Source organism: Choloepus didactylus, chromosome X, assembly GCF_015220235.1.
Source record: "Choloepus didactylus isolate mChoDid1 chromosome X, mChoDid1.pri, whole genome shotgun sequence".
NCBI lineage: Eukaryota > Metazoa > Chordata > Mammalia > Pilosa > Megalonychidae > Choloepus > Choloepus didactylus.
The window spans coordinates 22,268,821-22,291,392 of record NC_051334.1 but is presented as its reverse complement, the minus strand read 5'-3'; the positions used below and the strand labels follow the sequence as shown (position 1 = coordinate 22,291,392).

The 22,572-nt window shown below is 41.3% G+C and overlaps 1 protein-coding gene across 1 annotated transcript in view; it reads left to right on the top strand.

The window, feature by feature from the left end:
• Nucleotides 1-14,682: 14,682 nt before the first annotated feature.
• LOC119523373 (kelch-like protein 15) overlaps nucleotides 14,683-22,572 on the top strand; it is a 38,922-nt gene continuing 31,032 nt past the window's right edge. Inside the window, 2 exon segments of the mRNA XM_037822126.1 lie at nucleotides 14,683-15,351; nucleotides 15,440-15,533. Of these exon segments, the coding sequence (XP_037678054.1) occupies nucleotides 14,683-15,351; nucleotides 15,440-15,533 (763 nt within the window).

Sequence of the window (22,572 nt, the reverse complement as noted above, 5' to 3'; positions counted from 1 at the left end):
TTGAATAAGGCGAGGTCAGCTCGGGGTTCGCATCCGCCTGTGACGAGACTTGGCGGTAAGCACGCTCACGGCGCCGGGTGTCTCCGCGGATTGGCGGGGAGGTCGCCTTCGCGCGGAAGTTTGGAGTAGGGCTTAGCGGCGCAGGGTTCGCAAAAGCAAAATCCTAGCTGGTTCCAGGAAGAGGTTTCTGGGGCCAGGGAAGTTGTCCGTGGTGGCGTTAGATTGCACTGCAAATGGATATGGCTTAAGGGAGAAGCTGGATGTCATAAGAGAGCCCGAAGTTACAATTTTTTTTTAAAGCAGATCCAAGAAACTCTTTTAAAGATTACCAATAAAACGGTATTTTAAATTTTAACGATTTTTAAGACTTTCTTAACCCTTTTTTAACCGTGTGTTTAAACAGAAGTTGTGATTTTTGTTTTTATCCATGTATTTCTATACTTTACAAATTTTCTGTCATAAACAGGTATTCATTTCTAACTAAAAAAATGTAAAAATTGGTAAATAAGAATTTAGATTATCTGTGTTCATTGAGTACTTAAGATTAAAACATAAATTTTAGGTAAATCAGTTTACGTAAAATGGAAGTTATACTTCAGTAAGTACATTCATTGGTTAAGTGATGGTGGAAATTGTATATATTTTACTGGGATGCAGGTATTTAGCTCCTATTTGTCTCACATTCTAAATAGTTATACCTGTGTCTTAGTTTCGCAGGGTGGCCATAACATAGTACAGTACCACAAACCGGGTTGCTTAAAACAACAAATATATTGTTTCATAGTTTGGGAGGCTAAAAGTATGAAAGCAAATTGTTGGTAGGGCGATGCTTCAATTTAAGTCCATAGGGAAGAACCTGTTCCATGCCTCAGAAGTTTCTGGCAGTGGTTTGCCACTAATCCATTGTGTTCTTCTCAGTCATATTGGATTGGGGCCTCATCTTAACTAACAACATCTTCAAAGATCTTATTCCAAATAGGATCACATACATTTACAGGACTGGGGGTTAGGACTTGAACATATCTTTCTAGGAGACACAATTCCATTCACCCAACTAAGAAAACCCATTAAGGTGATGAAAATTTCTGGAATGAGATAGTGGTAATAGCACATACTTGGTGAATGTACTGAAAAGTACTGAATTGAACACTGAGAGGGTGAATTTTGTGCTGTGTGAATTGTATATCTCTATAAGAAGATAAATCCCATTAATAAATAAAACAATTCAATAGTAGGCTTTATTATCAAAACTTGCTGGAAGTAGAAACATCACAGGAAACATTAATACATTTATTAATAAAAATAATAGTTAACATTTGTTGACACCTACATAATAAGTACTAACTTTATTTAATCCTCACAATAATCCAATGAGGTAGATAACATTATTCCCATTGTATAGGTGAGGAAACTGAGTACCAGAAAAATTAAATAGCATGTCCAAGATTCCACAGATAGTAACTAGCAGAGCAGGGATTCATAGCCAAGTATGTGTACACTCTCTCTCTCTTTTTAAATCTGCTTTATTGTGGTAAAATTTACATACCATAAAATTCACCTGTTTTTTTTAAATTCATCTGTTTAAAGTGTACAATTCAGTGAGTTTTAGTAAATTTACAAAGTTGCTCAACCATCACTAAAATTCCATTTTAGAACATTTACATGATCTCAAAGAGAGCACTAGTGTCCATTTTCAGTCAGTCTGAGTTCCCACTCCCAGCCCCAGGCCACCACTAATCAACTTTTTGTTTGTATAGTCTTTTCTGGACATTTCATATAAATGGAATCATACAATATGTGGTCTTTTTCATGTGGCTTCTTTCACTTAACCTAGTGGCTTTGAGGTGCATCCGTGTTATAGCGTGTTAGCAGTAGTTCATTCCTTTTTATTGCTGAATACAATTACATTGTATGGACATACCACATTTTGTTTATCCATTCACTGTTGAACATTTAGATTGTTTCCACTTTTTATTATGAATAATGCTGCTATGGATATTCATGTACAAGTTTTTATGTGGACATGTTTTCACTTCTCTTGGCAAATATCGAGTGCAATTGCTGACTTCTATGGTAAATCTATGTTTAACATCTTGAGAAACAGACAAACTTTTTCCAAAATAGCTGCATCGTTTTACATTCCCATCAGCAATGTTTGAGAGCTCCTGTTTTACCACATCCTGGCCAACACATTACTGCCTGTCTTTTTGATTATAGCCATTCTAGTGTGTGTGGTTTTTTTAAATTTGCGTTTACCTAATAACTAATGATATTGAGCATCTTTTCATGTATTTATTAGTCATTCATACAGTTGTGCGTTCATCACCAGAATCAGTTTTTGGACCTTTTCCTTACTCCAAAATAAAAATAAAAGCAAAAAAGAACACCTAAAATATCTCATCCCCCCCCATCCCACCCTCTTTATCTCATTTTTGTCCCCATTTTTCTACTCATCTGTCCATATATGGGATAAAGGGAGTGCGAGCCACAAGGTTTTCACAATCACACATATAACTGTGCAAGCTACATGGTTATACAATCGTCTTCAAGAATCAAAGTCACTGGGTTGTAGCTCGATGTCTTCAAGTATTTTGTTTCATCTCTCTTCTCCTTTTTGGTCAAGAAGGTTTTCTCAGTCCCACAGTGCTGGGTCCAGGCTTATCCGCAGGAGTCATTTCCCATGTTGCCAGGGGGATTCACACCCCTGGGAGTCATGTCCCACATAGGTGAGGAGATGTGAGGTTTTAAATTCATCCTTTTGCATGTAGATATCCAAATGTCCCAGCATCACTTGTTGAAAAGAGAAAAGCCTATTCTTTTCCTATTGAATTGCCTTGGCACCTTTGTCGAAGTCAATGGACCATAAATGTAAGGGTTTATTTCTGTGTTCTCAATTCTGTTTCATTAATGTACATGTCTATCCCTTTGCCAATACCACACTGTCTTGATTTCTATAGTATTATAGTATGTTTTGAAATTGGGAAGTATAAGTCCTCTAACTTTGTTCTTTTTCAAAATTCTTTGGTTATTCTAGGGCCTTTGCATTTCCACATAAAATTTAGGACCACCTTGTCAGTTTCTGCTGAAAAAGCTTGCTGGGATTTTGACAGGGACTGTTTTGAATTTGTGGCTCAATTTGGGGAGAACCACTATCTTAACAATATCAAGACTTCCAATCCCAAGAGTGCTATACTGCCTCACTCTAGGTGTTGGCAGGCTAACATCCCTCATTGCGGCAGTGCTTCCTCTACTCCCAAGTCACTGGCAAACGTGAAACTCAGCTCTGCTTTCAGCCAGGCCTGAGCCCGGCTATTCATGTGTGAAACTACCCGTGCTTCTCCTTCAGCTCTCCCCATCCAAAGCTGAGGAGGCCAGAACTGACTCACCTAAGGTCCCTCTCTGCCCTTTATTTACAAAGAAATTTTTACCCAAGATAGTTATGTGATCACTGTTTTTTTCAGGAACTTAGTTTTAGAACCAATAAATGATCTCAGAGCCCATAGTCAATCCTGTCTCTATTCTTAACTACAGTCCCTAAACCCTAAAGTGCGCTTCTGGCAACAGCAGTCATTGAGGGCTTTTTCCACTTCCTTCATCACACAAACACTATAGTAGTTCTTCATCACCACCACTCACCTCAACCCTGGCGCCCATGCTTAGGATGTGTGTGTGTGTGTCTGTGTGTATGTCTTCTGAAATGCAGTACTTATGAATAGGTGGCTTGAACCTTGAGGCTTCTCAAAATATAGTGTTATGTTTCCGTAGTTCTTAAAGAGCATAAAAATTATTAACCTTTTGGAATATTTGTTCTTTTTAACGTTTTCATTTACAAGGGGTTCTTGTCTACATTGTGTTCAAAGTAAATCTATTCCGTTAAAATGGAGACATTAATTTCATCTTTTATTGATAGTGCATGTTTAGCAACTTACAGTATTTTCCTGTCTTACTGGTAGCTTACCACACTCTTCGTTTTACTCTCATCTCACTGGATACTCCTCCGTCTTCCATCTTTTCCCAGATGACTCCCTAACATTGGCAGGCCCCATGTTACAGTCCTTCCTCTTTTTGCACTCAGCCCTTTGCTAGTCTCATAAATACCTCATGAATATGTGACTTGCATCTTGGGGATTCTGAAGCATAGTGTTACTTTTCATTGGTTCATAAAGAACACAAACATGATTAACTTTGGGGGGGGTTGTTTTAGTTAATGTCTTCATTTACAAGGGGACGTTGTCTACACTCTGTTTCCAAGTAAATATATTCATTCTAAATGGCGATGTTCATTGCATTTTTCATTGATAATGGATGTTTAGCAACTTGAAGTATCTTTCTATCCAACATCTAGCATGCCACACTCTTCGTCTGGTCTCCTTGAGCAGTTCCCTGTGTTCTCCCAGATAATCCCCTAATGGTGGCATGCCCCATGGCCCAGTCTTTGAACTTTGTCTATTCTCACCTACCACCTCAAACCTGCTCCTCTTGCAGCCTTTCCCATCTCAAGAAATTACACCTCCATTATTTTAGTTGCTCAGGCCAGAAACCTTGGTATCATTCTTTGTTTTTTTTTTTAATTCAGCTCTACTGAGATATCTTCACATACCATACAATCATCCACAGTGTACAGTCAACTATGTATTATAACATAGTTGTGCATTCATCACCACAATGAATTTTTGAACATTTTTATTACTCCAAAAAAATAAAAATAAAAGTAAAAAAGAACACCTAAAATATCCCATCCCACCCTATTTTTCATTTAGTTTTTGTCCCCATTTCTCTATTCATCTTTCCATACACTGGATAAAGGGACTGTGAGCCACAAGGTTTTCACAATCACATAGTCACACCATGTAAGCTACATAGTTACACAATCGTCTTCAAGAATTGAGGCTACTGGGTTGCAGTTTGACAGTTTCAGGTATTTCCTTCTAGATATTCCAATACACTAAAAACTAAAAAGATATATATGTATGTCACATAAAAATGCCTTCCAGAGTGACCTCTTGACTCCATTTGAAATCTCTCAGCCACTGACTCTTTGTTTCATTTCACTTCCCCATTCTGGTCAAGAAATTTTCTCAATCCCATGATGCCAGGTCAGGTGCATCCCTGGGGGTCATGTTGTGCGTTGCCAGGGAGATTTACACCCCTGGGAGTTATCTATATAGTAGAGGGGAGGGCAGTGAGTTTACCTGGCGAGTTGGCTTAGAGAGAGAGGCCACATCTGAGCAACAAAAGAGGTTCTCTGGGGATGACTCTTAGGCACAATTATAAGTAAGCTTAGCCTCTCGTTTGCAGTAACAAGCTTCATAAGGGCAAGCCCCAAGATCGAGGGCTCGGCCTACTAAATTGGTAGTCCTCAATGCTTGTGAGAATATCAGTAATTTCCCATGTGAGAAAGTTTAATATTTACGCATTTTCCCCCAGTTCCTTGGGGGGCCCTGCAGACACATTTTTTTTAATTCAGTTTTATTGAGATACATTCACATACCATACAATCCCATACAATCATCCATGGTGTACAATCCACTATTCACAGTACCATCTTATAGTTGTGCATTCATCACCCCAATCTATCTTTGAACATTTTCCTTACACCAGAAAGAATCAGAATAAGAATAAAAAATAAAAATAAAAAGAGAACACCCAAATCACTCCCCTGTGAGAATTAGATTAAGTTTAGCTTTCACACAGGGTGGGGGCAGCTCAGGGGAATGGCAGAGGGTCAAGAAGCCAAGCTATAATCGGTGGCCAGTCCTCCTGTTTATCCGCCCACTGTCTTTGCAAGGTGGAGACTGGGGGAAGGGGCAAATGTTCCTTAAACAGCTTCATAAGTTGGTACCAAACTAGCTCAGCCTGGCTCTGTTGTTCAAGAACAAAGGAAAGAGGGGTAGAGACTTGTTTCAAATGTTCCAAGTTTGCACAAGAGACTTTTTTTTCAAATGTTTCCAATTTGGGCAGGCTGCATATTTCAAATTTGGGCAGGCTAGTTAGGCTTGTCAAATAGAATGTAACCTCTGAAGTATCCAGCCAATGGAGAAACAGGGGAGGGACTTGCGGTTAGGTGTAGGGAATAAATACTGCTGGGTCTATTGTTCTGTGTGCCAACCCCCCACATTTTGGTTAGGCGCCCGTTCTTGCAAGATCGTGAATAAATTTTTTTCTTCTCCATAATCGGGTGAGCATTTATTCCTTTTAGGAATAGTGCTTGTTTCTCACACCCCCATCCCACCCTATTTTTCATTTAGTTTTTGTCCCCATTTTTCTACTCATCCATCCATACACTGGATAAAGGGAGTGTAATCCACAAGGTTTTCACAATCACACTGCCACCCCTTGTAAACGACATTGTTTTTTAATTGTTTTTGAGTCAAGGCCACTGGGTTGGAGTTTGATAGTTTCAGGTATTTACTTCTAACTATTCCAATCTATTAAAACCTAAGAAGTGTTAGCTATATAGTGCATAAGGATGTCCACCAGAGTGACCTCTTGACTCCATTTGAAACCTCTCAGCCACTGAAGCTTTATTTTGTTTCATTTCACATCCCCCTTTTGGTCAAGAAGATGTTCTCAATCCCATGATGCCAGGTCCCATCCCCAGGAGTCGTATCCTGTGTTGCCAGGGAGATTTACACCCCTGGGAATCAGGTCCCACGTCGTGGGGAGGGCAGTGAGATCACCCGCTGAGGTGGCTTAGTTAGAGAGAGAGGGCCGCATCTGAGCAACAAAGAGGCACTCAGGGGGAGACTCTTAGGCACAATTATAAGCAGGTTTAGCTTCTCCTTGCAGCAACAAGCTTCATAGGGGCCAGCCCCGAGACAGGGGGCTCAGCACATCAGGCCATCAGTCCCCAGTGTTTGTGAGAACATCAGCAGCAATCCAGGTGAGGAAGTCCAACACCTCTGCATTCTCCCCCAGCTCTTCAGGGAGGCCCTGAATATATATTTTTATTCTCCACCCAAATTACTTTAGGATGTGTTGCTATTTCATTCTAATCTATACAGACCTACTATAGCTCAATTCCTATTCAAAGTTCCACGTAATTGTAGTGTTTGAACAAACTGACTGTAGAAGTTATATTGTTTGGAAAATGCAGATCCTACACCAAATAAATATCTCTTCCCTTGGTCTCACATGGAAGTTGAAGTTTGAACATAGTCAGTTTCAATCTTTACCCTTTGGCCCGATCCTGCAAATACATTTTTTTTTTTAAATTCAGTTTCATAGAGATATATTCACATACCATACATTCATGGTGTACAATCAACTGTTTACAGTGCCATCATATAGTTGTGTATTCATCACCCCTATCAATTTTTGAACATTTTCCTTACTCCAAAAAGAATAAAAATAAGAATAAAAATAATAGTAAAAAAGAACACCTGAAGCATTCCATCCCCCTTATCCCACCCTATTTTTTATTTAGTTTTTGTTCCCATTTTTCTACTCATCTGTCAATACACTGGATAAAGGGAGTGTGAGCCACAAGGTTTTCACAATCACACAGTCACACCACGTAAAGTACATAGTTATGCAATCATCTTCAAGAATCAAGGCTACTGGGTTGCAGTTCGACAGTTTTGGGTATTCTAGCTATTCCAATACACTAAAAACTAAAAAGGGATATCTATATAGCATATAAGAATGCCCTCCAAAGTGACCTCTTGACTCCATTTGAAGTCTCTCAGCCACTGCAAGCTTATTTTGTTTCATTTCGCTTCCCTCTTTTGGTCGAGAAGATTTTCTGAGTCCCATGATGCCAGGTCAAGGCTCATCCCCGGGAGTCACGTCCCGCATTGCTGGGAAGATTTACACCCCTGGGAGTCATGTCCCACATAGGGGCGAGGGCAGTGTGTTTACCTGCCGAGTGGGCTTAGAGAGAGAGAGAGGGTCACATTTGAGCAACAAAGAGGTTCTCTTGGGGACACTCTTAGGCACAATTATAAGTTGGCTTAGCCTCTCTTTTGCAGTAATGAGCTTCATAAGTGCAAGCCCCAAGATTGAGGGCTTGGGCTACCAAATTGGTAGTCCTCAATGCTTATAAGAACATCAGTATTCCCCAGGTGGGGTAGTACGACATTTCTGCATTTTTCCCCAGTTCCTCAGGGGTCCCTGCAAATACATTTTTAGTCTCTGCCCAAATTACTTTGGGATGTATCAGGATTTCACACTAACCTGTACAAACCTACCAGATCTCACTTCTTAGTCAAAGTTCCATGTAATATGGTGTTTGAATAAACTGACCATACAAGTTAAATTATTTAGTGTACTACAGAAAATACAGATCCTGCACCAAAGAAACATCTCTTCCCTTGGTCTCACACAGAAGTTGAAGTTTTAAAACAGAGTCAAAGTTGTATAAAAATGTAGCTTATGAGGGGTGACAGTGGGATTGGGAATGCCATAAGGACCAAACTCCACTTTGTCTAGTTTATGGATGGATGTGTAGAAAAGTAGGGGAAGCAAACAAACAGACAAAGGTACCCAGTGTTCTTTTTTACTTCAATTGCTCTTTTTCACTCTAATTATTATTCTTGTTATTTTTGTGTGTGTGCTAATGAAGGTGTCAGGGATTGATTTAGGTGATGAATGTACAACTATGTAATGGTACTGTAAACAATCGAAAGTACAATTTGTTTTATATGACTGCATGGTATGTGAATATATCTCAATAAAATGATTATTAAAAAAAAAAAAAAAAAAAAAAAACAGAGTCAATATCATCCTTTGCCCTTTGGTATGATTTGCATTAGTCCTAACCAGATCCTCTTCATTCATGTCTCTAATTGAAGTCTGGACTCTTTTTTTGGCTTTTTTAACAGTTGCCATATGAGGTAATACTGACATTCATAGCTGCCAAACTCTACCTCTGAGTCTCAGGTGTGGCACAGATACCTAAAGTTGCAGAGACTGACCAGGTTATACACAAAGAGCTCAGCACCTCAGAATTTAGAGATAACCATTACAACTCAGGAATAGATGTGACTGATGTAAGAGCTTACAAATCGGGGGACCTTTACAATAAGAGTTCTCCTGATAACCTGTGCTCTAAGATTCAATTCTCAGAGTTTACACATTATAGTTAGTCCATATTAGTGAGGCATTATAATGTTTGTCTTTTCATTTCTGGTGTATTTCACTCAAAATGCTGTCCTCAAGATCCATTCACCTAGTTGCATGTCTCACAGCTTCATTCCTTCTTGCAGTTGCTCAATATTCCATTGCATGCATACACCACAGTTCACCATTCTGTTCATCATCCAATGTACCCTTAGGCCACCTCTACCCATTGCAAATCATTAATACTGCTGCCATAAACACCAGTGTGCAACTGTCCATTTGTGTCCCTGCTCTTAGTTCTTCAAAGTATATAATGAGGTTGCAGGACCTTATGCCACCCACATACTTAGCTTCTTGTGGAACCACCACACTGTCCTCCAGATAGGCTGCACCAACTCTATCAACAGTGAATAGGTACATCCCTCTCTCCACATTTTCTCCAGCACTTGTATCCCTCTGTTTATTTTTTACCCTGCAATCATATAGAGATATACTCACATACCATAGAATCATCCATGGTGTACAATCAGTTGTTCACAGTACCATCATATAGTTGTGCATTCATCACCACAATCAGCACTTGAACATATTCATTACTCCAAAAAAAAAAAAAAAAAAGAAAAGAAAAAAGATAAAAGGAAAAAATAACTTGGTGTCTGTGCTGGTTTGAATGCATTATGTCCCCCAGAAAAGCCATATTCTTTGATGCAATCTTGTGGGGCTGACATACTAGTGGGGATTAAGTTGGAATGTTTGGATTAGGTTGTTTGCATGGAAATGCACCCCACCCAACTGTAGGTGATAACTCTGATGAGATATTTCCATGGATCATTGGAGTCATATAAATGGGCTGACAAACAGAAGGAACTCAGTGCAGCTGAGAGTGAACTTTTGAAGAGGAACTACAGCCAAGGGGGACACTTTGAATAGAGCACAGGAGCTGCAGATGAGAGACATTTTGAAGACAGCCGTTGAAAGCAGACTCTTGCTCTGGAGAAGCTAAGGGAGGACAAATACCCCAAGTGCAACTAAGAGTGACATTTTTGAGGAACTGCAGCCTAGAGAGGAGCATCCTGGGAGAAAGCCATTTTGAAACCAGAACTTTGGAGCGGACGCCAGCCACATGCCTTCCCAGCTAACAGGTTTTCTGGACACCATTGGCCATCTTCCAGTGAAGGTACCCAGTTGCTGATGTTGTTACTTTGGACACTTTATGGCCTTAAGACTGTAACTGTGTAACCAAATAAACCCCCTTTTATAAAAGCCAATCCCTCTCTGGTGTTTTGCATTCCAGCAGCATTAGCAAACTAGAACAGTGTCATTCTTGACTTCTGTCTTTCCTTTTATCTACATCCGAGAAATCTTCCTGGCTCTACTTTCAAAACATTTCCATAGTTTGGCCACTTTTCACCATCTCCACTGTAGTCACCATCATCTCTCATCTGGATTGTTGTGATGACCTCCTTATCTTTCTTCCTGCTTCCACCTGTACCTGCCTAAATTCTATTATTTAACATAGCAGCCTGAGTGTGTTAAATCATATCACGCCTCTTCTCAAAACCTTTCAATGGTTCCCCATTTCTCAAAGGCCAAGGTCTATACAATGGCCTACAAGAGTTTACACAGTCTGGTCCCTCATCTCCTTCAAGTCGATGCTCAAGTGACACCCTCTACCCCAGTCATCCCAGTTAAAATTGGAACACCCCCACCCCAGCACTTCTACTCCCCTTACTCTCCTCTCAATACTCCTACTCCTCTTACTCTTACTCTCATAGCACTCTTCACATTTAACAGGTTATGTCATTTGTTTATTTGTTTTGTTTATTGCCTGAATCCCCCTAACAGAATCTAATCTCTAAGAGGGCAGGGATTTTTATATGTTTTTTCACTGATAGATCACCAGTACTTAGAACAGGACTTGGCATGTAATGGAAACCCATAGATACTGATGGGAGAATAAGTAAATTAGTGCAGCAGGTTTAAAATTAACAATTTATGGAATTAAGTATCAATAAAAATGGAAGAGTGTGAAGATCATTTAATATGTTAATCAGCATAATAACAAGGTACAGTGGAAAGAGCAATGCAGGAGGGTAGAAGCACCAACTGCCACAGTCTACACTCTGCAGCCTTCCTGATCCTTTGCTTCTTTCCCCTCCCCACTTTGTCCTACCCTGCAAGTCTACACTGTGATCATACTGAATTATCAGCAGTTCCTTAAAGGTCCCTTGCTGCCTCTCCCAGGCCTGCAACACCTGCCCTGTGGGTACTCTATACTCTCTCCCTTTTCTGCTCTCCTTTTTCCCTTTGGACTGAACTTAGAGATCACCACCTCTGAGAAGCCTTCCTTGATTTGGCCCAGGTTAGGGCCCCCTCCTTTGTGCTTGCTCATATGGCATCCCAGATTGCGTAAACCTATCATAGTGTGTTCGGGGAGGGGGGTCTCTGAGACCAAACTTGAATGTTTCTGAATTCTCAAAGGCTGGTGGGCAACAGAAGCAAAGCAGTTATTCTAATAACTGCTGGCAGATATTTGCTTGCTAGGGCTTTAAGGGTGGAAGTGAATTGTGTTGAGGCACTTCTGTCCAGGTGGAATTACATGGTTGAGTCCTCTTAGTCACGTAGATATGTCAAGTTATCAATTAATTTTCCTTGAAGTAGCTCCCCATTTTGGTGAAATAATACAAATATAAATATTTCAGATGCTTTCTGTTTTGTGGGGGGTACTCCTTGGTTGTGTGTGTGTGTGTGTGTGTGTGTGTGTGTACGTACGTGTGCACTCCCATTCCTTTTGGATGTTTAGGGATTTCATATTCTCCCAGATGGGTATGGATTTTGTGCTCAGGGGATTGGGGAAGAGAAGAGATGAGAGAAGCGATTGATATGCTTTAGAGGGGGTTCCCACCAATATGGCTACAGATATGATTGAGATAAACAGTGCAGAAATCCCTATATAGAGATCTCTAGAAGCCTCGACCTGTTTAAAGAGTTGCTTCTTTTTTCTTCATCGGAGTTGCCTTGTGATAGCCTTAGTTTTTTGCATTGCCTAGGGAAGTGGAGGGAGAGTCGGGTTCATGAATAGGGAAGAAGTGGACTGAGAGAGCTGGAGAAATGTGGAGGGGTGGTGACAAACCGAAGCCACAGGCAATAGGAGAGAAGCCAAGAGGAGGCATTCTGAGTGAGAGGTGACCAATGATGACAAAGATGTGTAAGCATTACCCAGGAATCCTCCAACATTTACGAAGGTACTGATTTCCCGTTAGTCATACAACTAAGGGCTCAAGTTATTCTATTTGGCTGTTAGAACATGAACTTAAAAGGCTGGGAATTTGGGGGACCCTGAAGTTACATTTTGGAGGTTCCATCTGGAATAGGGAACAAGAAGTAATGGACTTAGAGTTTGCTAAAGATATTACTCTTTGGTGCTCAGAGACTGGGGCTAGTTTGATGAAAAGTGATTACCAAGGTAACTACCACAGACTGTGGATTTCTGAAAAGCCTCAACTTCCTTTTTTTTTTTTTTTAAAAGACAAAAAAAAAAAAAGGAAGTGGGAAGGGAACATACAGTATCCTATATCCTCAGTATCTGATAAGACCCTCCCTCCATCTCCATCACCACTCCCAGTGCTTAACTTAGAGTATACGTCTGGACATCCACTGCTGCTGAATAGATAGTGGATTGGAGGAATGTGTATTCTCAAGTACTTAGGCTAGAGGGCTAGGAAAAGACGGCTTCCATCTGCCCCGTGGGGCTCTACCGGTGTGAAAGGATGCCCTTAAAGTATTTAGGAGCCCCCATTGCTTTCCAGAAATCGGTGGGAAAAGTGATTGAAAACAAGAAATACCTAGAAGGGTTTATTTAAATGACATGGTTTTACTTTTCTTGGTTTGGAGGGGCAAAATGTCTCTGTACAGTACTAGGCCCTTCTGTAAAACACTTTTTTTAAAATGAAAGCACGAGAAGCATCACTGATTTAAGGATAGCTTTTGGGGATGTGTGGTCTGTACATTTTAAATGTAGAAATTGACTGTAAGACACATCCCAGTTTCAGAAACAATAAAGTTTCAAAGGACAGCGCATTTTAAGTCACAATGAAATGTTGTCTATATAGATAGTGTCATAATGAGTGTCATAATGAGGGGTAGACACTGATCATAATGGCTCATGTTATCACTTACTGTAGTATTCAACTTGCTCCAGGGAACAGAAACATTGTAGTTCCTACTTGAATCAAGGACAGAAGCATCTCTCCTATCAGGTTAGTGACACACTATGTAATGTATAGCTCAAAATGTCTTTCCGTCAACTAATGTACCAAAGTCAAAATACAATGCTTTGTAAATGTCCAAGAATCAGGTACGAAAATTCAAATGTTGAAAAGTTAATGTATACAATTTTAAAGTTTACTTTATGGTTTACAGTGGTGTTTTTTTTTAAGGCTTATTTTATAGTTTAAATCAGAGAAGGGGGATCTTAAATTTTTTAACAACTGATTAAGGTGCTCCTCTTTATTTTCCTCACGAAAGAAGTAGTCTACTTCAGCATAACAGTGCACAGTGTGCTATTTTAGCCTCTTGGGAAACATGGCATGTTCAAGTTTGCTAGAAAGAGATAATTGCTTTTAGCTTCATATCTAATTTAAAGTTCATCTAGATAGTGGTCTAGCGAGAAAACGGCGGCGGGGGCTGGGGATGGGGGAAAGAGAAATGCTATGATACCTCAGTTTAGGATCAGAAACAGGCAGTGGATACCCTAATTTAAGGCTAGTTGCAGAACCACTGGCCTCCAACTGTTTATTTCTGTTATCTCCACTTTTTCCACAGGGATTTCACAACAATAAATTTAAAAAAGTTTTACACTGTAATTTTATATTTCTAGATCAGGAAAATATGATATTCAGAAAGCATTAACCAGAATTCGATAGCTGTTTGGTTGAAAACATCAATGTCCTCCGAATGTTCTTGCCATTTTATTTTGACGCAAATAGAAACAGAGCTGCTTTTTTAGATCCGGCATTTCTTTGTGGTGCAGACATGCCATTTTCTGTGAATTTTCCCACCTCTGGTAAATGTACGTCTGAAACATGTACTTGTGTAATAAACGAAGTGGCCCTATGATGCAATACTCCACTGTAAGTTGCCTTACAACAATGATGTCATTTGGCGCAGATATAGTCACTTTAATAACGCAGATATTTGTAAAGCTCCCTCCACGTTGTCCGCGGTTCCCCCACCTCCACCGTGTCTAAGATGCAGACATTTTCCGGGCTTCCTAACTCTCATCTGGTTGCGGGCGGGTGCACTGCACTAGCCCGGCCCATCGCTCCTGCAGGCGGACGGAGACCCCTGCCGGGGCACGAGCCCAGCCGAGCATCCCTTGCCCGAGGGCAAGGCCGCGGGGGAGCCGCAGCAGGCCAGGCCCGCGGCTGCAGCGCCGGGCCGGGCCACCTAATTTCGTCGGCAAGGGACCGCTGTCTGGGCGGGCCACCAGTCAGGACTTGGCGGGCCGGACGGCGCGGGACGCCGCGGGAGCGGTACAGCACAGCACAGCCCTCCCCCAACCTGGCTCCCAGTCCTGCGGCGCCGGAAGTGACGCGCGCCCAGCCGGCGCTAGGCTGAAAGATGGCGGTACTGGCGCTCGACCAGGGGCAAGGTAAACACCCACTGGACTGCGGTCCCCGCACTCGCGCTCAGTGCCTGGGCCCCCTGGAGGCGCCAGCGGGAGCCGAAAGCCCCTCCCCTGTCCGCCCCCCATCCCCCGGGGTACCATCCCAGCCTCCGACCTCCCCGCGTGGTGGACTTCCGCGTCGCGAGGAGAGCCCCCCCTCTCCGACGGCCCCGCCTCCCCGGGGCGGCTCCCGCGGCCCGCAGGGGGCGTGCGGTCCGGAGTGTGCCCTGTCTCGTGGCCCCACACGCCCCGTCCTTTGCCCGCCCTTTGCCCGCCTTCCTCCACCCCCGGCGTGGGTGATCGTGAGGCTCGGGGCACTTCGGAACAGAAGCCCGGAGACGCCGTCGTCGACGTCGCCACCGTTGGTGCTTCTCCCGCTGCCCCCGGCCCCCCAATCTCCTCCTCCGCCCTCAGCCCCGACGCAGTCCTCTCTCCGAGCCCAGCTAGGCTCTCGGTGTTGGCCCGGCCCCGGCGCCGCGCCGCCTCTCGCCGAGTCCGATCGGTTCGACTTGCGACTCTGCGTTGTTTTCTTTCCCAGGACTGGTTCCGAGGGGGCCGCAGGCGCGCAGACTCGCCCCTCTCGGGAGCGCCCCTGTCCAACGCGGGAGCGGCTCCTCGTAGAGGTGCGAGGAGCCTGATTTGTGCCGTCCCGGCGCCGCGACCGTCCACCGACCGTCCCGCTTCTTCCTGATGCTTGCTGCCGTCCACTAGAGGCTGGACAGGACCCCAGAGGTGCGTACCCGCCCCTGCTCGGCCGGCGGGGGGGTGGGGGAGAGCCCGGGCTTGGTCCGCGGCCCCGTGCTAGGCACGGATTCGGTGGCCTCTGCGGAGTCTCACCCTCATCTACAGATCTGAGTCTGAAAACATTTGGTAGACGCCCCTACCTAATCTGTCTTTTGAGTTTACTTAAATTGTTTGAATTTTTTTTTTTCAGAGAGAGAAAAAAAGCATAATTCAGCCATTTTTTGCAGCACACAGCTGCAGGTACCATGATTATTTTTTTTCCGCAACCCGTTTCGCTCCTTTACAAATTCTGTTTATGCCTGAAGTGAAATTCGAGGCATAAAACGTGGAATCGGAAGGTCTGGGTTCGACCGTGTGATTCTAAGAAAATCCTTACCAAGTCAGGGTTTCCTTATCTATGGAATCTAGGCAGTAGTACCCACATCACAGGATAGTGAGGACTATATGAGGTCATACGTGTGAAAATAATCTATAGCCATAAAGCGTTGTAAAAATGCAAGGCGATTTTTAAAGTCATCTTTCCAAAGTGTTTAATGTTGTAGTGGCTAACTATTGCTGCTATTTAAAATTTTCTTATCATAATTATAAGCAATAAGTACGGAATAGCAAAGCAGTGCTGTGAATCGACGTGTAATAGTCCTTTTGCTTGGCCTTCCTCCTATGAAATGCTAACTGCTTATTTAAATAACAGTATTCTTTAATTCAAATTTAACATTACTGTAGTGCTTTGCTATTCATCTTTCTAGGCCACTTAATGCCGTTTTTCTTCCTCGGAATATTTAACACCTTACATTTGTCTGGTTTCTTATATTTTTCAATATAATCTCACCTTGGTTATTCTGATTAAATTCTAATTTAGAAAATGCCTTGTAGGTGTACCCTAATTTTATTGGCTATCTTTCATACCTAGGGAACAGAATACCTCTACTAATTTGAAAGTTGTTTTTGAAAAGCTTGTAAATACTTACTCGTATTTTTGTAATTCTTAATAGATCTGGAAATGTATAAAGATTTCAACTTTTTGGCCCTTTATTTATATAATGCAGTTCTCAAGTTTATACAATTTAATCATCACAACACTTAGTAGGTGCTTACAGTCACAGTTTATGAGTGGTAATAGATGTTAATTTTCTCCCTTTAATGTTGATTAACTTGAGAAGAAAATAGGGTAGTAAACATTTCTGGTTTGAAAATTGACTTTATTTGCCAGATTTTATATTAAATATGTGTAACAGATCACTATGGAATCATTTCATACCTGGATGTCAAAAATGTAGCATAGTTTGACTTTAGAAAATGGTGCACAAAATTTGAAAGAGAAGCGTTTTTTATTATATAATTTTTTTAGCTAACATGGTTTTCTGAGTAGTTAGATGTTTTATTAAATTCATAATCCTCTAGTCCAATGCCAGTTGTCTTTCAGACTATGCATTTGTATTAAAAAGAGTAATGTAAAGTGGGCAGAATTAAAATAGCACAAGGAAGAGCCTCCTTACTTTAATATGGTAGCTTTTGTACATTGGACTTAGCACTCGTTCTGAAGATAAAATTTTGGCAAATCACTGCTTTATTGGGAATTTCAGGGTTTGACCTTTTGTCTGCCTTGATTTGGGGTATCTGGTGCTAAAATCTTGGAACCAAGTCCGGCTCTGTGGATGCTCATAAGGGTGCCACACTTCATTTAATAATCTGAATTTAAAACTGGCATCACACAGTAAAAAGGTGAATGGTGAAATTGCTCATAATTTAAACAAAACTAGTAATTAAAAGTTTTAATTTTGCTTTACTTAAAATGACATTAAACAGCCACTTAAAAAACATCATGACAAGTTGAAAGAGACCTCTGAAGAAAGGAAAAAGCTTTATATTTTAGTAATTTTAATGACACTTTTTCCCTGCTCTTTGAACAAGGAGCCCCATGTTTTCTTTTTGCATTGGACCCTGCAAATTATGTAGCTGGCCCTACTTGAAACTGTTGTCAAAGCTTGCCCTTTCCTGTTGTAAATGTTTTGAGAATGAATAATGTTAAATGTGAGGAGAATGAATCTTTAGCTTATGGGGGGTGGGATTTGTATTAATGTATTAGTATATATTTCCCTTGAATTGGAGTGCTATAGCTGGTGTGAGCTTTTTTTTTTGTTGAAGATAAATGAAAGTTATTGGTGAGGCAGTATAATATAGTGGTCAAGTCTGAAGGCTCCGAAGTCAGGCAGACCCCCAACTCCACCACTTAAGAATCGTAGCTTTGGGCAAGTTATTTAGCCTCTATGAGCTTTGATTTCCTCTTCTTTAAATCAGATGGTAACAATATGAAGGGTTGCAAGGATTAAATCTTCATTTATCCAACAAATATTTATTAAGCACTTATTATGAGCTAAGTACTCTTCTGGGTGCTAGGGATACAACAGTCAGTGAAACAGCACAAAAAATTTTTGAAGCAGAAAGTAAGTAAGTAGACTTGATAGCATATATCGCCATTTAATATTCTGTAAAGAAAAATAAAGCAGAGGGAGGCGGGGCAAGATGGCAGACTGGTGAGCTGTAAGTTTTAGTTACTCCTCCAGGAAAGTAGGTAAAAAGCCAGGAACTGCGTGGACTGGACACCACAGAGCAATCTGTCTTTGGGCATACTTCATACAACACTCATGAAAATGTCGAACTGCTGAGATCAGCGAAATCTGTAAGTTTTTGCGGCCAGGGGACCCGCGCCCCTCCCTGCCAGGCTCAGTCCGGGGGGAGGAGGGGCTGTCAGCTCCGGGAAGGAGAAGGGAGAACTGCAGTGGCTGCTCTTATCGGAAACTCATTCTACTGATTCAAACTCCAACCATAGATAGACTGAGACCAGACACCAGAGACTCTGAGAGCAGCCAGCCCTGCAGAGAGGAGACAGGCATAGAAAAAAAACGACACGAAAAACTCCAAAATAAAAGCAGAGGATTTTTGGAGTTCTGGTGAACACAGAAAGGGGAAGGGCGGAGCTCAGGCCTTGAGGCGCATATGCAAATCCCGAAGAAAAGCTGATCTCTCTGCCCTGTGGACCTTTCCTTAATGGCGCTGGTTGCTTTGTCTCTTAGCATTTCAATAACACATTAGATCTCTGAGGAGGGCCCTTTTTTTTTTTTTAATCCTTTTTTCTTTTTCTAAAACAATTACTCTAAGAAGCCCAATACAGAAAGCTTCAAAGAATTGCAATTAGGGCACGTCAAGTCAAGAGCAGAACTAAGAGAGCTCTGAGACAAAAGGCAATAATCCAGTGGCTGAGAAAATTCACTAAACACCACAACTTCCCAAGAAAAGGGGGATGTCCGCTCACAGCCACCATCCTGGTGGACAGGAAACACTCCTGCCCATCGCCAGCCCATAGCCCAGAGCTGCCCCAGAAAACCCAGTGTGACGGAAGTGCTTCAAATAACAGGCACACACCACAAAACTGGGCGTGGACATTAGCCTTCCCTGCAACCTCAGCTGATTGTCCCAGAGCTGGGAAGGTGGAGTAGTGTGAATTAACAAAGGCCCATTCAGCCATCATTTGAGCAGACTGGGAGCCTCCCTACACAGCCCAGCAGCCCAGAACCGCCCTGGGTGGACGGCACTCACCTGTGACATAGCACAGTCATCCCTCAACAGAGGACCCGGGGTGCACGGCCTGGAAGAGGGGCCCACTTGCAAGTCTCAGGAGCCATACGCCAATACCAAGGACTTGTGGGTCAGTGGCAGAGACAAACTGTGGCAGGACTGAACTGAAGCATTAGACTATTGCAGCAGCTTTAAAACTCTAGGATCACCAGGGAGATTTGATTGTTAGAGCCACCCCCCACTCCCTGACTGCCCAGAAACATGCCCCATATACAGGGCAGGCATCACCAACTACACACGCAAGCTTGGTACACCAGTTGGACCCCACAAGACTCACTCCCCCACTCACAAAAAAGGCTAAGCAGGGGAGAACTGGCTTGTGGAGAACAGGTGGCTCGTGGACGCCACCTGCTGGTTAGTTAGAGAAGGTGTACTCCACGAAGCTGTAGATCTGATAAATTAGAGATAAGGACTTCAGTTGGTCTATAAATCCTAAAAGAACCCTATCAAGTTCAGCAAATGCCACGAGGCCAAAAACAACAGAAAATTATAAAGCATATGAAAAAACCAGACGATATGGATAACCCAAGCCCAAGCACCCAAATCAAAAGACCAGAAGAGACACAGCACCTAGAGCAGCTACTCAAAGAACTAAAGATGAACAATGAGACCATAGTACGGGAGATAAAGGAAATCAAGAAGACCCTAGAAGAGCATAAAGAAGACATTGCAAGACTAAATTAAAAAATGGATGATCTTATGGAAATTAAAGAAACTGTTGACCAAATTAAAAAGATTCTGAACACTCATAGTACAAGACTAGAGGAAGTTGAACAACGAATCAGTGACCTCGAAGATGACAGAATGGAAAATGAAAGCATAAAAGAAAGAATGGGGAAAAAATTGAAAAAATCGAAATGGACCTCAGGGATATGATAGACAATATGAAACATCCAAATATAAGACTCATTGGTTTCCCAGAAGGGGAAGAAAAGGGTAAAGGTCTAGGAAGAGTATTCAAAGAAATTGTTACGGAAAACTTCCCAAATCTTCTAAACAACATAAATACACAAATCATAAATGCTCAGCGAACTCCAATTAGAATAAATCCAAATAAACCCACTCCGAGACATATACTGATCACACTATCAAACACAGAAGAGAAGGAGCAAGTTCTGAAAGCAGCAAGAGAAAAGCAATTCACCACATACAAAGGAAACAGCATAAGACTAAGTAGTGACTACTCAGCAGCCACCATGGAGGCAAGAAGGCAGTGGCACGATATATTTAAAATTCTGAGTGAGAAAAATTTCCAGCCAAGAATACTTTATCCAGCAAAGCTCTCCTTCAAATTTGAGGCAGAGCTTAAATTTTTCACAGACAAACAAATGCTGAGAGAATTTGCTAACAAGAGACCTGCCCTACTGGAGATACTAAAGGGAGCCCTACAGACAGAGAAACAAAGACAGGACAGAGAGACTTGGAGAAAGGTTCAGTACTAAAGAGATTCGGTATGGGTACAATAAAGGATATTAATAGAGAGAGGGAAAAATATGGCAAACATAAACCAAAGGATAAGATGGCCGATTCAAGAAATGCCTTCACGGTTTTAACGTTCAATGTAAATGGATTAAACTCCCCAATTAAAAGATATAGATTCACAGAATGGATCAAAAAAAATGAACCATCAATATGTTGCATACAAGAGACTCATCTTAGACACAGGGACACAAAAAAACTGAAAGTGAAAGGATGGAAAAAAATATTTCATGCAAGCCACAGCCAAAAGAAAGCAGGTGTAGCAATATTAATCTCACATAAAATAGACTTCAAATGCAGGGATGTTTTGAGAGACAAAGAAGGCCACTACATACTAATAAAAGGGGCAATTCAGCAAGAAGAAATAACAATCGTAAATGTCTTTGCACCCAACCAAGGTGCCACAAAATACATGAGAGAAACACTGGCAAAACTAAAGGAAGCAATTGATGTTTCCACAATAATTGTGGTAGACTTCAACACATCACTCTCTCCTATAGATAGATCAACCAGACAGAAGACCAATAAGGAAATTGAAAACCTAAACAATCTGATAAATGAATTAGATTTAACAGACATATACAGGACATTACATCCCAAATCACCAGGATACACATACTTTTCTAGTGCTCACGGAACTTTCTCCAGAATAGATCATATGCTGGGACAGAAAACAAGCCTCAATAAATTTAAAAAGATTGAAATTATTCAAAGCACATTCTCTGACCACAATGGAATACAATTAGAAGTCAGTAACCATCAGAGACTTAGAAAATTCACAAATACCTGCAGGTTAAACAACACACTCCTAAAGAATCAGTGGGTTAAAGAAGAAATAGCAAGAGAAATTGCTAAATATATAGAGACGAATGAAAATGAGAACACAACATACCAAAACCTATGGGATGCAGCAAAAGCAGTGCTAAGGGGGAAATTTATATCACTAAACGCATATATTAAAAAGGAAGAAAGAGCCAAAATCAAAGAACTAATGGATCAACTGAAGAAGCTAGAAAATGAACAGCAAACCAATCCTAAACCAAGTAGAAGAAAAGAAATAACAAGGATTAAAGCAGAAATAAATGACATCGAGAACAAAAAAACAATAGAGAGGATAAATATCACCAAAAGTTGGTTCTTTGAGAAGATCAACAAGATTCACAAGCCCCTAGCTAGACTGACAAAATCAAAAAGAGAGAAGACCCATATGAACAAAATAATGAATGAAAAAGGTGACATAACTGCAGATCCTGAAGAAATTAAAAAAATTATAAGAGGATACTATGAACAACTGTATGGCAACAAACTGGATAATGTAGAGGAAATGGACAATTTCCTGGAAACATATGAACAACCTAGACTGACCAGAGAAGAAATAGAAGACCTCAGCCAACCCATCACAAGCAAGGAGATCCAATCAGTCATCAAAAATCTTCCCACAAATAAATGCCCAGGGCCAGATGGCTTCACAGGGGAATTCTACCAAACTTTCCAGAAAGAACTGACACCAATCTTACTCAAACTCTTTCAAAACATTGAAGAAAATGGAACACTACCTAACTCATTTTATGAAGCTAACATCAATCTAATACCAAAACCAGGGAAAGATGTTACAAAAAAGGAAAACTACCGGCCAATCTCCCTAATGAATATAGATGCAAAAATCCTCAACAAAATACTTGCAAATCGAATCCAAAGACACATTAAAAAAATCATACACCATGACCAAGTGGGGTTTATTCCAGGCATGCAAGGATGGTTCAACATAAGAAAATCAATCAATGTATTACAACACATTAACAAGTCAAAAGGGAAAAATCAATTGATCATCTCAATAGATGCTGAAAAAGCATTTGACAAAATCCAACATCCCTTTTTGATAAAAACACTTCAAAAGGTAGGAATTGAAGGAAACTTCCTCAACATGATAAAGAGTATATATGAAAAACCCACAGCCAGCATAGTACTCAATGGTGAGAGACTGA